The sequence below is a fragment of the Melozone crissalis genome, unplaced genomic scaffold, assembly GCF_028551555.1.
Source record: "Melozone crissalis strain CALT ecotype California unplaced genomic scaffold, PUWL_Pcris_2 ptg000017l_1, whole genome shotgun sequence".
Taxonomy (NCBI): domain Eukaryota; kingdom Metazoa; phylum Chordata; class Aves; order Passeriformes; family Passerellidae; genus Melozone; species Melozone crissalis.
Genome location: NW_026535795.1, coordinates 2,026,985 through 2,042,869, shown reverse-complemented (window position 1 = coordinate 2,042,869; position 15,885 = coordinate 2,026,985). Strand labels below are relative to the sequence as shown.

The following is a 15,885-nucleotide window of genomic DNA, read 5'->3' as shown; positions in this document are numbered from 1 at the left end:
GGATTTACTTGAGCCTCATCTCCTCAGGACAGCATTGCTGTGTGTGATTTCATTTTCTTATTACACTGTAATCAAAGCTCGGTTCTTGTGATTGGGAACCAGCAACTCAAGAAAGGTTATTTCTTTTGTTTATATAAACTGGTGGGATTTTAACACTTATTTACTTCCTTTCATTTGGGATTAATCAAATTCCTGAAGCAGCACAAAGAGAACAGCAAAGGGGAGGATGTTTTTATGCCCTGTTTGATTCTAAAATTTTAAGAAATCAACCAGCTCCTCACAGATTGAGTCAGAATGTTTCTTCCACTTTACTCCCAACCCCAGAACTCCTCAGAAGAAGCAGAGGCCGTGAGCAATGAGAAGGCAGAGGTGGCTCTGGAGGCCGTGGCTCCCGACAGGGACGAGAGCAAGGGCACAGAGAGCACCGAGGTGAAACCGCGAGGCGCAGAGAGCAAAACGCCCAAGGCAAACCTGAGGAAGTTCTTCAAGCTGGTAAGAGCAGCTTTGTCCTTCGGGAGCTCAGAGGGCTGGGGAGAGGCTGGGAAAACACTTTGCCTTTGTCTGGGAGGGCACAGGGGTGCTCAGGGATGGGTGATGCTGAGGGGTGCTCAGGGATGAGGGGAGATCAGGGATGAGGGGAGATCAGGGATGAGGGACACTCAGGGATGCTCAGGGATGAGGGATGCTCAGGGATGAGGGGTGCTCAGGGATGAGGGGAGATCAGGGATGAGGAGTGCTCAGGGATGAGGGACACTCAGGGATGCTCAGGGATGAGGGACACTCAGGGATGCTCAGGGATGAGGGACACTCAGGGATGCTCAGGGACGCGCGGCTGCGACTTCTCCCCGCATTCCCCGTCCTGCATCTCCCTCTCGCGGCTCCTCCCGGAACATCCCAAGGGCTCCGGTGGCCCTTTCCCCACCAAGGTGGCCCAGGGAGCTCCATGGGTTGCGACACCGAGGATGTTCCTCTTCACAAAGCGCAGCATCCCCCTGTGGGAAGCTCCTGGAGGAACCCACCTCCAACCCCGCCTCCAAACCCATCTCCCGCTGGCCACGGCACTGTCAGTCCTCCTGTGCCGTGTCCTGTCCTGCACTGGCTTTGGGGAGCTGTATTTTTAGTGGCACGACTGTTTTTGGCAGTTTTTGTAGGTTAGGTGAACTGGCACGTGAAAGGAAAGGAGCTGTCACTCCTGCTAAGGTCCATCAGGTGGGAAAGAGGAAAGGCAGAAAGTAGAATCTAATCCTGCTTCCCAGAGGAAAAGTGCTCCCAAACCATCTGCAGTCCCTGTGCTGCCCTGCTTCCCCACATAACCAAACTTAGGCAACAAATAGTATTTAGAATTGAGAATAACTATGTTGTCACAGCTATTGATGAAAGTGTAGCAGGGTATTGGCTGTCCCCACCCTCCTCCATTTAAAAACATCCCAGCCCACCCTGCTCACTGCAGAAAACTTTGTGGGCAGCCTTGGCCAGCAGCAAGCCCAGGTGACCAGAGGCAAGGATGAGAGGTCAGCAGTGCTCTGCAGAGAAATCCTTGGCATTGTTTCATCCTCGTCTCACTGGCAGCAAGAGGGAGCTTTGTCTAGACCTCAAGGTCATTACTCTGGTTTTGGTTAAAAATAATCATAACAATAAAAATACGAGGTGGATTAGAGAGGTTGGCTAAAGCAGGGCTGTTTTTATCTGGGTTTAGGGTGTTTATAGGGGGAAAGGTAACACTGATTGCTGTTAGAGCAGATTTTTTTTTCTTAAAGGCACTTGAGGACTTGCTAAAACACAAATGCAGAGCAGATCTTATCACAGCCCATCCTCACACAGTCTGGACGGGGTTTGTCCCCAGCACAGACCACACTGTGCTTCCTCCCCTGCACAGATAAAGCTCCCGAGCACAAACCCGTGCCAGGCCCAGCATGGCACCTTCAGGGACAGGCTTTTCCCACAAAAGCCATGAATTGTCATGGGGTGGTTTCATTTTCCCTCCTGCTGCTGCCATGCATTGATTTCTGTGGTTTTGTAGGAGAGGCAGGTTGCAGTGAGCCCATCTGTGGGACCAGGCCGGTGCTGTGTGCTCCACGTTACAAACACAGAGCTGCAGCAAACCACAATTCCGCCCGAGATAAATTTAGAACAAAAGTCACATCCTTTCATTGTTTTCATTGAACTTCTGCAATGAAAAATGACATTTAAATTTGGGCACTCTGAAATCCTGCAGTTTGTTTTACGCTTTGCTGCTGAGCTCTGTGCATTCTGTGGCACCCAGGAGAACACACTGAACCCTCCAACACATTTTTAAACACAAATGCTCAGTCCTGTCGTCCCTTTTGTAGCACTAATTGTAACTTAAGCTTAACCTAATTCTCACAAAGCTTGTCCTATTTACTCAGTTTGGTCAAACGGAGGTTTCTCACTTTTTTCTAGATGGAAATGGGTTTTTACCTTAAAAAGATATTTCCGAGTCAAGGTTTGCTCTGAGTGACCTTCCAGTGCTGCAGCCTCAGGCTCTGCCTGGATTGTCCTGCCTGGGAAGTGTGGGAAGCAAGGAGGATTATTATTTAGAGGTTTAAGGACTGCAGGAATAAACTGCAAAGCAAAAATCAGGATTAAATGGATGCTGATGACAAAATATGGAAACAACCCTCTAAAGCTGAGTGGGCTTTAATTATTCACAGCACATGCACTTAGTAGGGTGGATAAATAGAGGGCAAGTCCCACTAGGACTTGTAGGACAGATTTGGCTCTGGAAAGCAAAGAAAAGCTCTTTCCTAGAAAATTCCAGAAAATCTCTTTCCCAGAAAATTCCAGGGCTGACAGCAGGTTCTTGTTCAGTGGCTGAAATGATCCCTGCTCAGGCCTTGGTGGCAACCCTGACTGGCAAGAGACAATCCCACCGAGCAGAACCAGCAAAAGCCACCCTGGAGAGGGGGACATTTCCAAAGTGGAGTTGCTGAGGTGCCTTCAAGCCTTGATTGCTGGGAGTTTCCATCCTGGATGAAGGCTCAAGCAGGACCTTTGTTGTTTTAGTCAGGCAGGGGTGATGGAGGGACCCCCAGTGCAGAAGAGGGACATGGTCCCAGCCCCAGACACCACGTAAGTGACTTTGTGTTTTTGGCCTGGGCTTCCTCATCCCCTGGTGATGGGTTCTTGTCACCTCCTCCCACCCAGCTCTGCCTCTTGAAGTGTAAAAGTCACTGAAAGGAAAGTGCTGCACTCGCTGAGCTTCGTATATTTACACATCTCTGTTTCTTTTATCTGTTCGTAATATTAAACAAGATTTTAAAGAGTCAACATAATTTTTTTTTAAAAGAAGCTTTTTCCAGGTGTGTTCCTTTTCTTAAAATAATCAGTGGGTTTGTGTTCAGTCTTCTTCCTCTCTCTTGCTGCTTTTTGACTTTCTGCAAGAACCTTGGCTGAGGCAGTGGGACTAAATACACACAGAATTATTTTTACTTTGTTGATTTACTTGTCTTCTGAGGAAAGAATCATTTAGGTGGAAACTCTACAAAAGAGAACTGAAAATGAGAATGAAAACTGTTCACTGCAATGTAACAAAAGCCATGAACAGATTTGTTTCTTGTTCTGTTTTTGTTTCTTTCGTTCTGTGTTCACAAAATCTAAACCCGACCTTTGGGTGTGGTATTTTCATTCTGTTCTTCATGGCTTTCAAAATGCTTCATAAAAATCATATTTTCATTAGAAAGACAAATTCTATTAATTTGAGAGTCAAACCTTCATCTGCTGCAAGTGAAGATATTCAGAAGAATTAATCTCTCAGTAATGAGAACTAAAACAAGGTTCTGTCTATAGACAGTTTCCTTTAAGAGGAAAACTGAAGTTGCATTCAAAACTGTAATTTCAGAATTTCCTTTTTTAAATAGCTGTAAAATTATATCTCTCTCTTCCTATTTTCACAATGTCTGATGACACCAAGGTTAATTTTCATGAATTATGTCTCTAAAAGCATCCTAAATATAGAAGAGCCTTGTCTTGTGACACTTAATCCTTATTTCATACAAGAGCTTTGTGAAGTGATCTGAGTAAGACACCAAATGTTTCAGTTTTCAGCCCTGGATCTATTTTATTATTTTAATGAGCAGCCAGCTTCCTTCCATTTCTGTAAATCAGTTTATTGTTCTTCCTCCTTCTCTCCCTTGCCCTGGTGTAAAGTAGAACAGTTTTATTCCTCAGAGGAGCCCAAGGAAAACTGGATCTGCTGCTGACTTCTTCCTTTTTTGGGGATTTCTTTGAAAGGATTTCCTTAAATTATGCTGTAGTGTCTCTGGAATGCTGTGATTCTTCTCCCCTTCCCATCCCTGCCACTCTGCACCCTGCAGAAATTTCAGCACTGCTCCAAAACCACAGAAATCCTGGGCTTAAAAATCAGCCTTGGCCCAAGGTCTCCTGTAAGATAATGGGGAAAATGTGTCCATTTTTCATTTTTTATTTCAGTGGCACTGCTAATGTTGAGGGAGGCAAAGCAAAGTGCCAGGAGCAGCTCCCCTTTGGAGTAAGGAGCATTAACATCTTTCATTATTCATTGGCCTCGCACCACATTTCCTGAGCTGCTCCCATCAATATCAAATCTGCCAATTTCCTGCCTTTCAAGGTTAATATGAAACACCTCAAAGAGATTATCTGATAGGGTTTGAGTTGGGTATTTTTTTGCCTGGAAAATGTATTATGAATATTTTTTAAGAAGTGTTTAGTCTGCCTGACATCAAAGGCCCCACCTGCTCTCAGCCATGGGGTTCTGCTGTGGCTGCAGCGCTGTCTCGGGCACGTGTGGGGAGGAAAACTCTGCTTTTACACCCACAGACAAAGCCACAGATTGCACAGAGTGTTTCTGAGGCTTCCTCTGGCCCCTCTGTGTCTGGGCTCAGCCCAGAGCTGGGCTTGTTGCTGCAGCGAAGGTGAACGTTTGCAATTTCACCAGAAGATCATTTTCTCACTTCCAGTGAGAAGGGTCTGGGGAAGCAGCTGCTCAGAGCTCCCAGATTTAACTGAGCCAGAGACATTTTCAATTTGCTCTGTGCCCATCCTTGTGCTGGGGGAGCCCCTGCACCCCTGGGCACCGCAGTGTCACTTCCCAGGTGAGGTGACACAGGTGGGGTGTGTGCTCTGCTCTCCTCTCACCCCACTGAGCCTGCTTTAAACATTTATAAATCTGCTGATCTTCACCTTCTCCTGCACAAACACTGGATTTTTTAAGTCTAAGAGCAGAGCAATCCAGGTGTGAGGAAATATTTACCACATATATCAATCTCTGGAAAATGAAATCATTCCAAAAGCTCGTACGCAGTAGAGGAGTTGTCTCCTGGTCAAGCCTGACTGTATCAAATGGGTTCTTTGATTTAAACATGGAACTTTTTTAAGATTATGTAGCAAGAAGAGCTGAACTGAGTGAAAAAGGCAAAGCAGCAGGATTGTTGTCCCCTCTCATTCTTGTTTCACCAAAATTAGGCAGGCTTGAACGTTTTTCATTTTCAAATGCAAGAGGTGCATTTGCATTCTGTTTCTCTAAAGTTTCTGCTTTCAGGGTTTTCTCTGAAATCACGATATCTAAAAATGTTTTTGTTTTGAATGAAAGCTAAGCCTGGCGTGTGAGCACATAACCCCAGGCCTTCAGAAGAACACCAAATATTTCAAGAGTAATGGTGAAATTCCCAAAGCTGGAAAAATACACAGCATTAAGCTTGGGCCATGGCCTGAAGGCAGATGTGAGATTTCCAGCTTTTCAACATGGCAAATTTGTGCTGTTTTAATGATGGCAATAAATAAAGCCATATGGGTTTGAGGTTCTTTTTACATTAAAAAAAAAAAATCCTATTTGCAAACAGATTTCCTGGCAAAACCACCCTCATTTACTGCTTTCCAAACAGTGACGATTTCATGGTCTGATCCTTTGTTTGCCAGATAGGATTTTTCTTGTGTGAACTTCAAATATATCCTGAACTTCTCTGAGTTCCAGAATCTTCCTCTTTACTCTAGGTGCTTTGTGATTGTGGTGTTTTGGAAGATTTCCTGCCTCTTCTTTTGCACTTGTGAAATTTTCTATGACATTCTGGCTTCCCTGCGTTGTTAATTTTTGGGTGAAGTGTTGCTCATTCACAGGGAATTTCTTTTCATCCCTTGCTTTATGGGGTCCTTTGATTGTTGTCCTCTCTCAGATCTTTTCCTTGCACTTTTTGGGGGTATTTCAGTGGGCAGTGACTGTCAGTGATGTCCCTGCCTCCTCGAGCAGCCCCAGCAGACACATCCATGGAGTTGTTCCAGGCAGGGATGCTTTGATCCCGCAGTCTTTGCTCATGGAATTCCTTCAGCTCCCTGGGATCCTTCCCTGAGCCAACACTGCAGGAGCTCATCCCAACCTCTGGAAATGCAAACCAGGACTCCTCCTGCCAGGTGGCATTCCATTTTTTAAATAATTTTATTTTTTCCCTAACATATTTATGGATGTCCTTCTGAACTCTTTCCGTTCCCCACTAAAATAACCCCTGTTTGCTGCAGACTTTGAACGCCACGGAGAAGCCTCTCGCCCCACCTGAGAGCGACCCTGGGGGCCCGAGGAGCAAAGAGGGCTCCAAAGACAAGAAGTCCACGCTGGAGCTGGGCAGGCAGAAGGGCAGGGAGCAGCCCGAGCCCCGGGAGCAGCCAGCAGCCGAGCCTGACTCCATCCACAACGGCGGCGACGCCAAGGAGCCCCCCTACAAGAAGGCAGAGAAGAGGCAGTCCCTGGGAGGGTTTTTCAAAGGCCTTGTACGTTCATTTCTCTTCCCCTTTTTTGCTGTTTTCCGAATACTTTCCACGTGCTGAGCACTCCCAGCTCCTGACGACTGGACTGTGAGTTATTCCAGCTCGGGAAACAATGTTATTAATCTTTTTTTCCCCTTTTATTTTCCTTTCTAATCTAATCTTTCAAAGTCTCCCCAAATACATTTGCTACAGTTTGTAAATTAATCTCTTTTACCATAGGAACAACCTTATCTGTGCTCAAACCCTGCAGCCAGGCACTGATGCTGTTTGCTTGCATCAATGGCTCCAGTTGTAGCCAAAATTTCAGCATCTGTAGCCAAAATTCCAACAATTTTAGCCCAGCTGGGAGCAGAGGCTGGAGCTGCAGTGTTTAATCTGCATTCCTGCACTGTGATATCCTCCTGCTCTGTGCCATTCCCAGCACATGGAAAGTATTCGGATTTTTTCTGATCAGAGTATGTGCTGCTTCTCCCGAGCAAAATCTGGGGGGAAAAAATATTCCAGCACCACGATTTTGCTGTGTGTGCCCTCTAAAATGCTCTGCCCAAATGTTACATCCTCACTGTCACAAAGCCATGAGCTGGTGGTACCTGAGCTCCTGAATCCCAGGGCAGAGCTGGAATTTGTCCCTTAAAAAAGGCAGAACAAAGTTCTTTCTTTCACGAGAAAGAAGGGCTTGGAAATTCCAGTTCAGCAGGAATCAGCTGCCAGTCTGATCTTCCTGCTTTAATCAGCAACCACCTTGAAAATGGGTGCAGCAGGAGACTGCAATGAGCAAATAAGTGAACTCTGCAGAATGGGTGCTAAATGAGGCAAAATGGGGATTATCTCCAAGGAGAATCCTCCTCCTCTGTCTGCTCCCTCCACGCTTTCATAGGAAGAAAGGCAAATTGTATCATCTCATTCCCTGATCAGTTTAGAAGTGACTTCATCATGCTCAGACAGGAGCTGGAGCTGGCAGAGCCGATTGCTCCTGTGATGTGGGAAATCTTCACCTGATGGGGAGGGTTTTAGGATTTCTGGGTAAATTTGGAATGAAGAGCTTACTTAGTATTGGCTTATGGTTAAATTATGGATTTGCTGTGACCTGTAAGTGGCCAAACCCTTTCATTCTGCTCTAGAGCATCCTCCAAACTCAACACCAGGGGAAGCAGAAGTGAAGCCACTGCAGCCAGCTCAGCTGCACAAGGCTACAATCAACTTTAGATGGCATTTTTCAGTCCATTGTGATTTTTGGCTGCTCTTTTTCATACTTGGATCCTCCAAGGTGAAACATTAAAGGAAGATCAGTGAGGTGGAGCCTTATCAGTGTAAAACCCTTGCTGGTTTTACTTCTCTGAAGGGGATGAGGAAGCTGAGACCTTTCACTCCCCATGTGTAACACAAAATCCTCCTGAAGTGGAGACTCAGGTTTCCAGGAAGGGACAATTCCCACATTATTCTGCCTGGTTCCTATCCTAGGGAAAGCACAGAGACACCTTCAGCTTTGTCACGCTGGATTTTCTGCTTAGCAAGGCATGATTTGGGTTACAGACAGCACTGACACTCCACAGTGCTAACAGTGACCCCAAACACTGTTTGTGGGTCCTTTTTGCTCAAGTTTTGGCAGCTTCAAGGCCAGCAAAATTAGGTCAAGCACCTTAAAGCAGAGCCAAGCTTTTTATCAGTTAGTGAAAAATGTGGTTGGTATAGTTAGAGCTATACATTTCCTTCATCTAAGCTGGATTAGTGTCTTGGACTGGTTCCAAAGCCAGAATTATGTTTGCAGTGTAAAAAAAGCTTTATCACTCGAACATTGTCGAATACCTGTCATGCATAAAAGTATTTAATGTTCCTTTAACCTAGAGCAGAGCAGGGCTGGCTATAATACACCATTCATCATGCCTGAAGGACTCTTAGCAGGGCTGCACTGAAGCGTTCAGGGCACGGAAATGTTACAGAAATTATGCCAAAACTCCAATGCTACAGACACACAGCAGCCTGGCTCTGGTGTGTGAGCCCAGGTCCTGACAACAATTGTTTCCATGCCAATTGAGACAATTCCATTAAAATAACCCCCACATTTAGGCAGGAACTTTGTATGGTTCTCATGATGCTGCACATGGTGCTCATATATTTGTGCATATTAAATGAAGAAAAACAGGGAGATTAAATCAGTGGCAGCAAAAGCCCAGGGCACAATTCCAGACTTGACCATTCAGAAATACTTGGAAATGTCTCTAAAGGTGTCTCCCTTGTCCCACAGGGCTCCAAAAGGATGTCGGATGCAGAAGTGCAGACGGATCCCGTGTCCATCCTCCCTGCTGGGAAATCCAAGTAGTGCCCAGCCCTGGCTGCTCAGGGAGGCTCAGCAGCTCTCTGGGAGCTCCAGGAATGACTCCTTTCCTTTCTGGCAGCAGGAATGACTGACTCCTTTTCCCTCCCACGGCTGTCACAACCACCCGGGGCTGAAGCAAACACTGGCTACCATTGCAGGTTGTCACTGGCAGGGTTTGTTTGTTCCTCACCTGTAGAAAGCAGCTCTACAGATCCCCGTGAAATGTGTGTAAGGTAAGGTGCTGTGGATGGTTTGAGGTGTGGGTAAGGCAGGCAGGAGGGTGGCAGAGAATTCAGTAAATGGCAGGAAACGCAAGCAGGTGGCAGAGGAGGGCAGCGAGGCACGGGCAGAGAATCCTTCACTTCAGAGAGTTCGAGAGCAGCCAGGAAAACACAAATCCCTGCAGAAATGTCCTGCTTTGGTGTAACCACAGCCCAGTCACTTCTGGGGGGGTTTGGATGGAGCTGGGGTTGGAGCTGAGCCCTTCAGCCCGGCAGAGCCCGCGGTGACCGAGCCCTGCTTGCTGCTGGTTATTAATGTAAATTAAAACGCTAAAATGCAAAGGCTTGGCGGGACTGGGGCAGCTCCTGTCCCGGCCGGGCGGGGTGGGATAACAAATTAAAAGCTATTTAAGGTTCTAATAGGACACAAGAGGGCAGCCACGTCCCCTAACGCCGGGCTGTGCCTGCCAGCCCGGAATTAATGTTCCTTAGATCATAGGAAACTTAGCTGTTCATCCTGATGTTTGTTTATATCCATACTTGTAATTAATCCTAATAAAAACCAAAATCAAAGCTGCCCAGGCAGCTCTCTGCTTCACGAGACTCCTGTAATAACTGTAGTTAATAAATTTTACAGAAAATAAAGATTTCTGTTCGTTCAAGCCTAGCCTGTACAGGGAACCAGGGGCCTGACATTTTAATCCACACTGATTTTAATGATGCAATACTGTATATTTTGACATCCTTATCTTTAAATAAACTAATACTTATCATTTGAAACAAAAAATCAGTGGCTGTTTCAATTTCCAAACCAAGTTTGTTATTTACATCCCCGTGGTCTGATGATTGATGTGACATTAAGGCATAAACCAGCACAGACAAACCTTGTCTGTGGAGGGAACAGTTGTTATCCTCTCTTTATCTGAGTGAAGATTACACCTGGAAAGCAGGGGGGAATTCTGTACATTCTGCACAATTATGTTTCTAACTAATCAGGGAGGACAGAGGGATCCCTGCAGCTCAGTGGGATTTTGGCCCTGGGTTCTGCAGAGCTGCAGGTTTGGGGTGCCCAGCCCGAGCTTGCAGCTGGTTCTGTGCACAGAGAGCACAAACCAAGGGTTCTGTAGCTATAAAGGCACTTTCTGCTCCTTCCCTGGCACTTTGATGATACAAAGGGATACCAACAGAACCTCTGGTTCTGTTGGATTCCTCTCTGGTTCTGATTGATTCCTCCCCTGGTTCTGTTTCATTCCTTCTCTGGTTCTGTGATTCCTGCCTTGGTTCTGTTTGGTTCCTCCTCTAGTTTTGTTTGATTCCTCCTCTGGTTCTGTTGGATTCCTCTCCTGGTTCTGTTGGATTCCTTCTGTGGCTCTGTTTGATTCCTCTCTGGTTGTTTCATTCCTCCTCTGGTTCTGTTTCATTCCTCCCCTGGTTCTGTTTCATTCCTCCCCTGGTTCTCTTGGATTCCTCCCCTGGTTCTCTTGGGTTCCTCTCCTGGTTCTGTTTGATTCTTCCCCTGGTTCTGTTTCATTCCTCCCCTGGTTCTGTTTGATTCCTCCCCTGGTTCTGTTTCATTCCTCCCCTGGTTCTGTTGGGTTCCTCCCCTGGTTCTGTTGGATCTCTCCCACAGCAGCAGCTCTGCAGAACCCCTCATCCTGCCCATACCGCAGCCACACGTGGAAGGAGAGGAAGAAAGGTCTTAGGAGAAGCATCCCCAGCTCGGGGAGTTTCCGCATTCCGCACGGATATAAGGAACATTAAATGCAGCTTTCATGTCCAGGAAAGCTTAAGGAGTCATTTGGAAATCAAAGCTTTGCAAGGGCTGCAGCCCAGGACGAAGCAAAAGAGCAGCCAAGGCCGTACATTGCCTTTGGTGCTGTGGGGCACAACTGGAGCAGATCACGCTCAGCAAGGGTCTCAGGGTGTGTTTCGTGGGGCATTTTGGAAGGGTTTTAAGCATCTGATAAATATAAAAGGGAATGGATCAAAACTGCAGGGTTTTGTGCAAGAAATGCTGGCTTGCAGCACACAGGGGTTAATTTGCCCCTCGGGAGGAGCAGTTCCCTGTGGGGTTCTCAGTGCCCATCCCAGGAGGGCTGCAGAGCCATCAGCTCCTCTGAGAGTGCCTAGAAAGCACCAACTCCTCCCTGCTGACCATGCCAGACCCATCCACCCTCAGAGCAGGGAATCTCACCAGGATTTTGCCTTTGGAAGTTTAAGATCCTTTACTTTAGAAGCTGAGTCTGCTCCCACTGAGCCAGGCCCTGATTCAGGGTTTGTGTTTCACAGCTCTGCACCCACAACATGCTGTAAGAGCACCTGGATACCTTTAGGGATGGAAATGTCCACAGCTGGCTTTAAAGCCACTCATGCAACAAAAGCCATGTCTTTCTGCATGAAGGATGGTGTGACAGGGGATAAACACAGAGGGGTCTGGCTGTGGCACTGAGCCCATGGCAGGCTGCAGGTGGAATGGCTCTGGATTCCATGCAGTCACACAATCTGAGAATATCAGTGAGAAATCTGGATTTGTTAGAGACTCCACCTCTTCTGGATAACACACCCTGGGCTTTACTGGCAATTTCAGCAGCTCAGCAGTTCTGAGAACACAAAAACAGGAAACTCTGCAGCAGCCCTGACGAGGCTGAAGATGCTTACGAATTCCTTAAAGAAGTGTCATTTTCTGGAAACAAATTATCAAAAGCCTCGAAGAAGAACAAACCTCTTATCAGCACTCTTTGCTTTGACTTCATCATTTCCTATTAAATCTGTCACCTGCTGAAGGGCAGAGGAAAGAACCTCCTGCACAGGAAGCACCAGAGATTGGACTCTAAACCGGAAAGGGCCAGAGTCCAAATTCCTCCTTTATCACATCCCAGAGTGAGTGAGCAGGTGATGCAGAGCCAGCAGTGCCCCTTCACCTGCCTTTGCACACAGCAAGGGCCTTTATTCTGGTCACAGACCTTTATTCTGGTCACAGACCTTCATTCTGGTCATAGTCCTTCATTCTGATCACAATCCTTCATTCTGATCCCAGTCCTTTATTCTGATCACAATCCTTCATTCTGATCACAATTGTTTATTCTGATCACAATTGTTTATTCTGATCACAATCCATTCTGATCCCAGTCCTTCATTGTGATCACAATCCTTCATTCTGATCGCAATCCTTCATTCTGATCGCAATCCTTCATTCTGATCCCAGTCCTTCATTCTGATCACAATCCTTCATTCTGATCACAATCCTTTATTCTGATCACAATCCTTCATTCTGATCACAGTCCCTTATTCTGATCCCAGTCCTTTATTCTGATCACAATCCTTTATTCTGATCCCAGTCCTTCACTCTGATCACAGTCCCTCATTCTGGCCACGGGGGTGATAAGGACAGACCCTCACCAATGGCATCTAAACCACAATCAGAATTTTGCAGCCTCATCTTTGTGCCCCAGTTCCAGGGCTGTTTGTGATGACTTCACTGGAGAAGTGAAGTTTGGAGAGCAGAAGGGAAGTGGGGATTAAGCTGCAGAGGTTTCACTTTTTTTTGCTGTCAGCAGTTTCGAGTCCATTGGAGAAGCAGATTCTGAGCTGGTACAGGCTGAAATTTTATTGCTTTGGTAAATGAATCTGAAGTAGCCCAGAATGTTGGGACTCCATCACCACAGGAAGATTTTCTCTCTGCAGCTTTTGAGCCCTGGCAGTGGCTGCCATGAGAGAAGGAAAATAATTGCTTGTGAAAAATTTGCTTGTAAAATTGAGCTGAAGCATCCTTTTCTTCCCTGTTTTTAAAAATTTTATTTTTTTTTTTTTTTAACCACTGCTTTACATACTGAAAAGCCACATAATTATCAAATGCCCTGTTCAGGAACCCTTCATCAAATTCAGTAATCAGGGCTAGATAACTTTATTGCTCCCTGTTTATTGCCACAAAATGCTCTATCAACATTCACAACCCCAGCCACGGAGCAGAACCAGTCTTAAACATTATAGAAAAAAATTCTCTTTACCCCAAGAACCTAGGACTGGGCCACACCAGAAGGATTTTGGTGTTTCCAGCAGTGAGTGGAGGAGCCCTGCCAGACACAACCACACAAATTTCATTCCAGTGACACTAAATCCATGCAGAGGCTTTTATTGCCATTGTGTCCACACTCAAAAATAAATTTTGGCTCTCTTCTCCCAATTTATTGCCTCCACACAGTCCTACCACAGTAAAACTGCCGAGTAAAAATCAGGTTTTGCTGAGGGGGTCTGCAGGTGCCACAGGGCACTGAAAGGGTTAAGGGCTGCACTGGGGTCAGCCCAGCTGGGTTCCTTTGGGAGGTGATGAGGAGCTTTAATCCCCTGAAAGGGATGGGCAGGGGAGGAAGAGCTGCAGGAGGAAGGGCTGGCTGGTCCAAAGCAGGTAAGGCTGTGCCCAGCCAGTCTGGGGTGCCTTTGTGGGTTTTGGTGCCTTTCCAGTGTTTTTGTGGCTTCCCAAGGAGACAGCAGGGCTTGATAAGGTTTTATGGTTCCAGCTTTCTGTGGGGTGCTTCTCCTGTGGTTTGGGCTGATTCCCTTGGAGTTTGTGAGGCTGTTGTCCTGTGATTTGGGGTGGTTCCCTCATGATTCCCCTGGGTGGATTCCTCCATGGTTTGTGGGGTGATTCCCATTTATTGTTTGGGGTGGTTCTCCTGGAGTTTGTGGGCTGATTCCCCTGGACTGATTCCCTGTGGTTTGTGGGGTAGTTCCCCCATGGTTTGGGCTGATTCCCCTGGATTTTATGGGGTGGTTCCCCCATGGTTTGTGGGGTAGTTCCCCATGGTTTGGGCTGATTCCCCTGGACTGATTCCCCCATGGTTTGTGGGCTGATTCCCCTGGGCTGATTCCCCTGGATGTTTTGGGGTGGTTCCCCTGGAGTTCGTGGGGTGTTTCCCCCATAGTCTGGGGTGTTTTCCCCCATGGTTTGTGGCATGGCTCTCCTGGACTGATTCCCTGTGGTTTGTGGGGTGGTTCTCCCATGGTTTGGGCTGAATCTCCTGGAGTTTGTGGGGTGATTCCCCTGGACTGATTCCCTGTGGTTTGTGGAGTGGTTCCCCTGTGTTTTGGGCTGATTCTCCTGGATTTTATGGGGTGGCTCCCCCATGGTTTGTGGGGTGGTTCTCCTGTGTTTTGGGCTGATTCTCCTGGATTTTATGGGGGGGCTCCCCCATGGTTTGTGGGGTGGTTCTCCTGTGGTTTGGGTTGATTGCCCTGGATTTTGTGGGGTGGTTTCTCTGGATTTTGTGGGGTGGCTCCCCTGGCAGTGCTGTGCAGTTCCATCCCCACCAAGCCCCCCTGTTTGGGAGGTGCTGCCCACCTGCAGCCCAGCCCATCCCTCTGCTCTCCCACCTTTGTGCTGGAAGCCAGAATGTGGCCTTGGCCACCTCATCCAACCCTGAGAGCATAAATAACTCTGACCTCCTTAAATACCTATTTAAAGGTGAATGGCAATGCTAAAATGTGAATTTAGTGGTGCCTGGAAGTACAGGGGAGCATTTATCACAGAAATAACAAGTTTTTAAAGTTGCCTTTCCCTGTAAAATGTGCTGGGAAGGAGGGGATGTGACACTAAAGCCTCTGAGAGACCCAAACAGGGCTGGTATTGAGAGTTTTGATGTGAAAAAATGATGGATTTTGGTTCATCAGCATCAGAGAAGCTTTCTTGGTGAAGGAAATTGTGAAATGCTCTTCCCTGGGTTAACTTTGGTGGGGGATTTTTTTTCTGTTTTAATAATTCTCAACTAACAAAATTCTCACATCACTTAGGTTTGTAACTTGATTAGTGCAGGGAGATTGAGAAATGGTGTAAAAGGAGCCTGAATTCATCAGAAAAGCTTTCTTGGTGAAGGAAATTGTGAAATACTCTTCCTTGGGTTAATCTTGGTTTTTCTGTTTTATTAATTCTGTTTTATTAATTAATTTATTTTTTCTGTTTTATTAATTCTCAACAAACAAAATTCTCAGCATCACTTAAGTTTATAACTTGATTAATGCAGGGAGCTTAAGAAATGGTGTAAAGGGAGCCTGAATTCATCAGAAAAGCTTTCTTGGTGAAGGAAATTGTGAAATGCCCTTCCTTGGGTTAATCTTGGTGGGAAATCGTGTCTGTTGCATTCATTCTCAACAAAAAAAAATTCTCAGCATCTCTTAAGTTTGTAACTGCCTTGATTAGAGCAGGGAGATTGAGGAATGGTGTGAAAGGAACCTGAGTTCTGCCTTCAGAGCCCTCAGGGGCTGTGGCAAGGGGAGGGTTAAGGGAAATCTCCTTTTCCCTGGTCCTGTGTGTCAGTCAGAGCTGACCTGCAGTGATGTAACACAATATGGACACGAGGCTTTTACCAAATGTCACTTTGAAACAGAGCATGTGCTTTTAGGGAAAGTTGTTTGTTTTAACTGAGCCCAAAACGAAGCATTCATCACCTTGTCTCCTGTACAGCACATTGTTCTAGCTCGGAAAAAACTGAAACTAAACCATATGCTGGAAGGGGAAGAACTCAGAAAAATTTCCTCGCTTTCCATCCAGTCTGTGCCTCGTTTTTTTGAGCTTCAAGGGGAGCAAAAATGCGATTGCTG

General features: G+C 46.4%; 1 protein-coding gene across 1 annotated transcript in view; it reads left to right on the top strand.

Annotated features, from left to right (window-relative positions):
• Positions 1 to 10,046, top strand: part of BCAS1 (brain enriched myelin associated protein 1) — a 31,259-nt gene extending 21,213 nt beyond the window's left edge. Inside the window, exons 9-11 of the mRNA XM_054274592.1 lie at positions 325 to 492; positions 6,508 to 6,756; positions 8,999 to 10,046. Of these exons, the coding sequence (XP_054130567.1) occupies positions 325 to 492; positions 6,508 to 6,756; positions 8,999 to 9,073 (492 nt within the window). The 3' untranslated portion in view covers positions 9,074 to 10,046. The remainder of the gene's footprint in view (positions 1 to 324; positions 493 to 6,507; positions 6,757 to 8,998) is intronic.
• Positions 10,047 to 15,885: the final 5,839 nt, after the last annotated feature.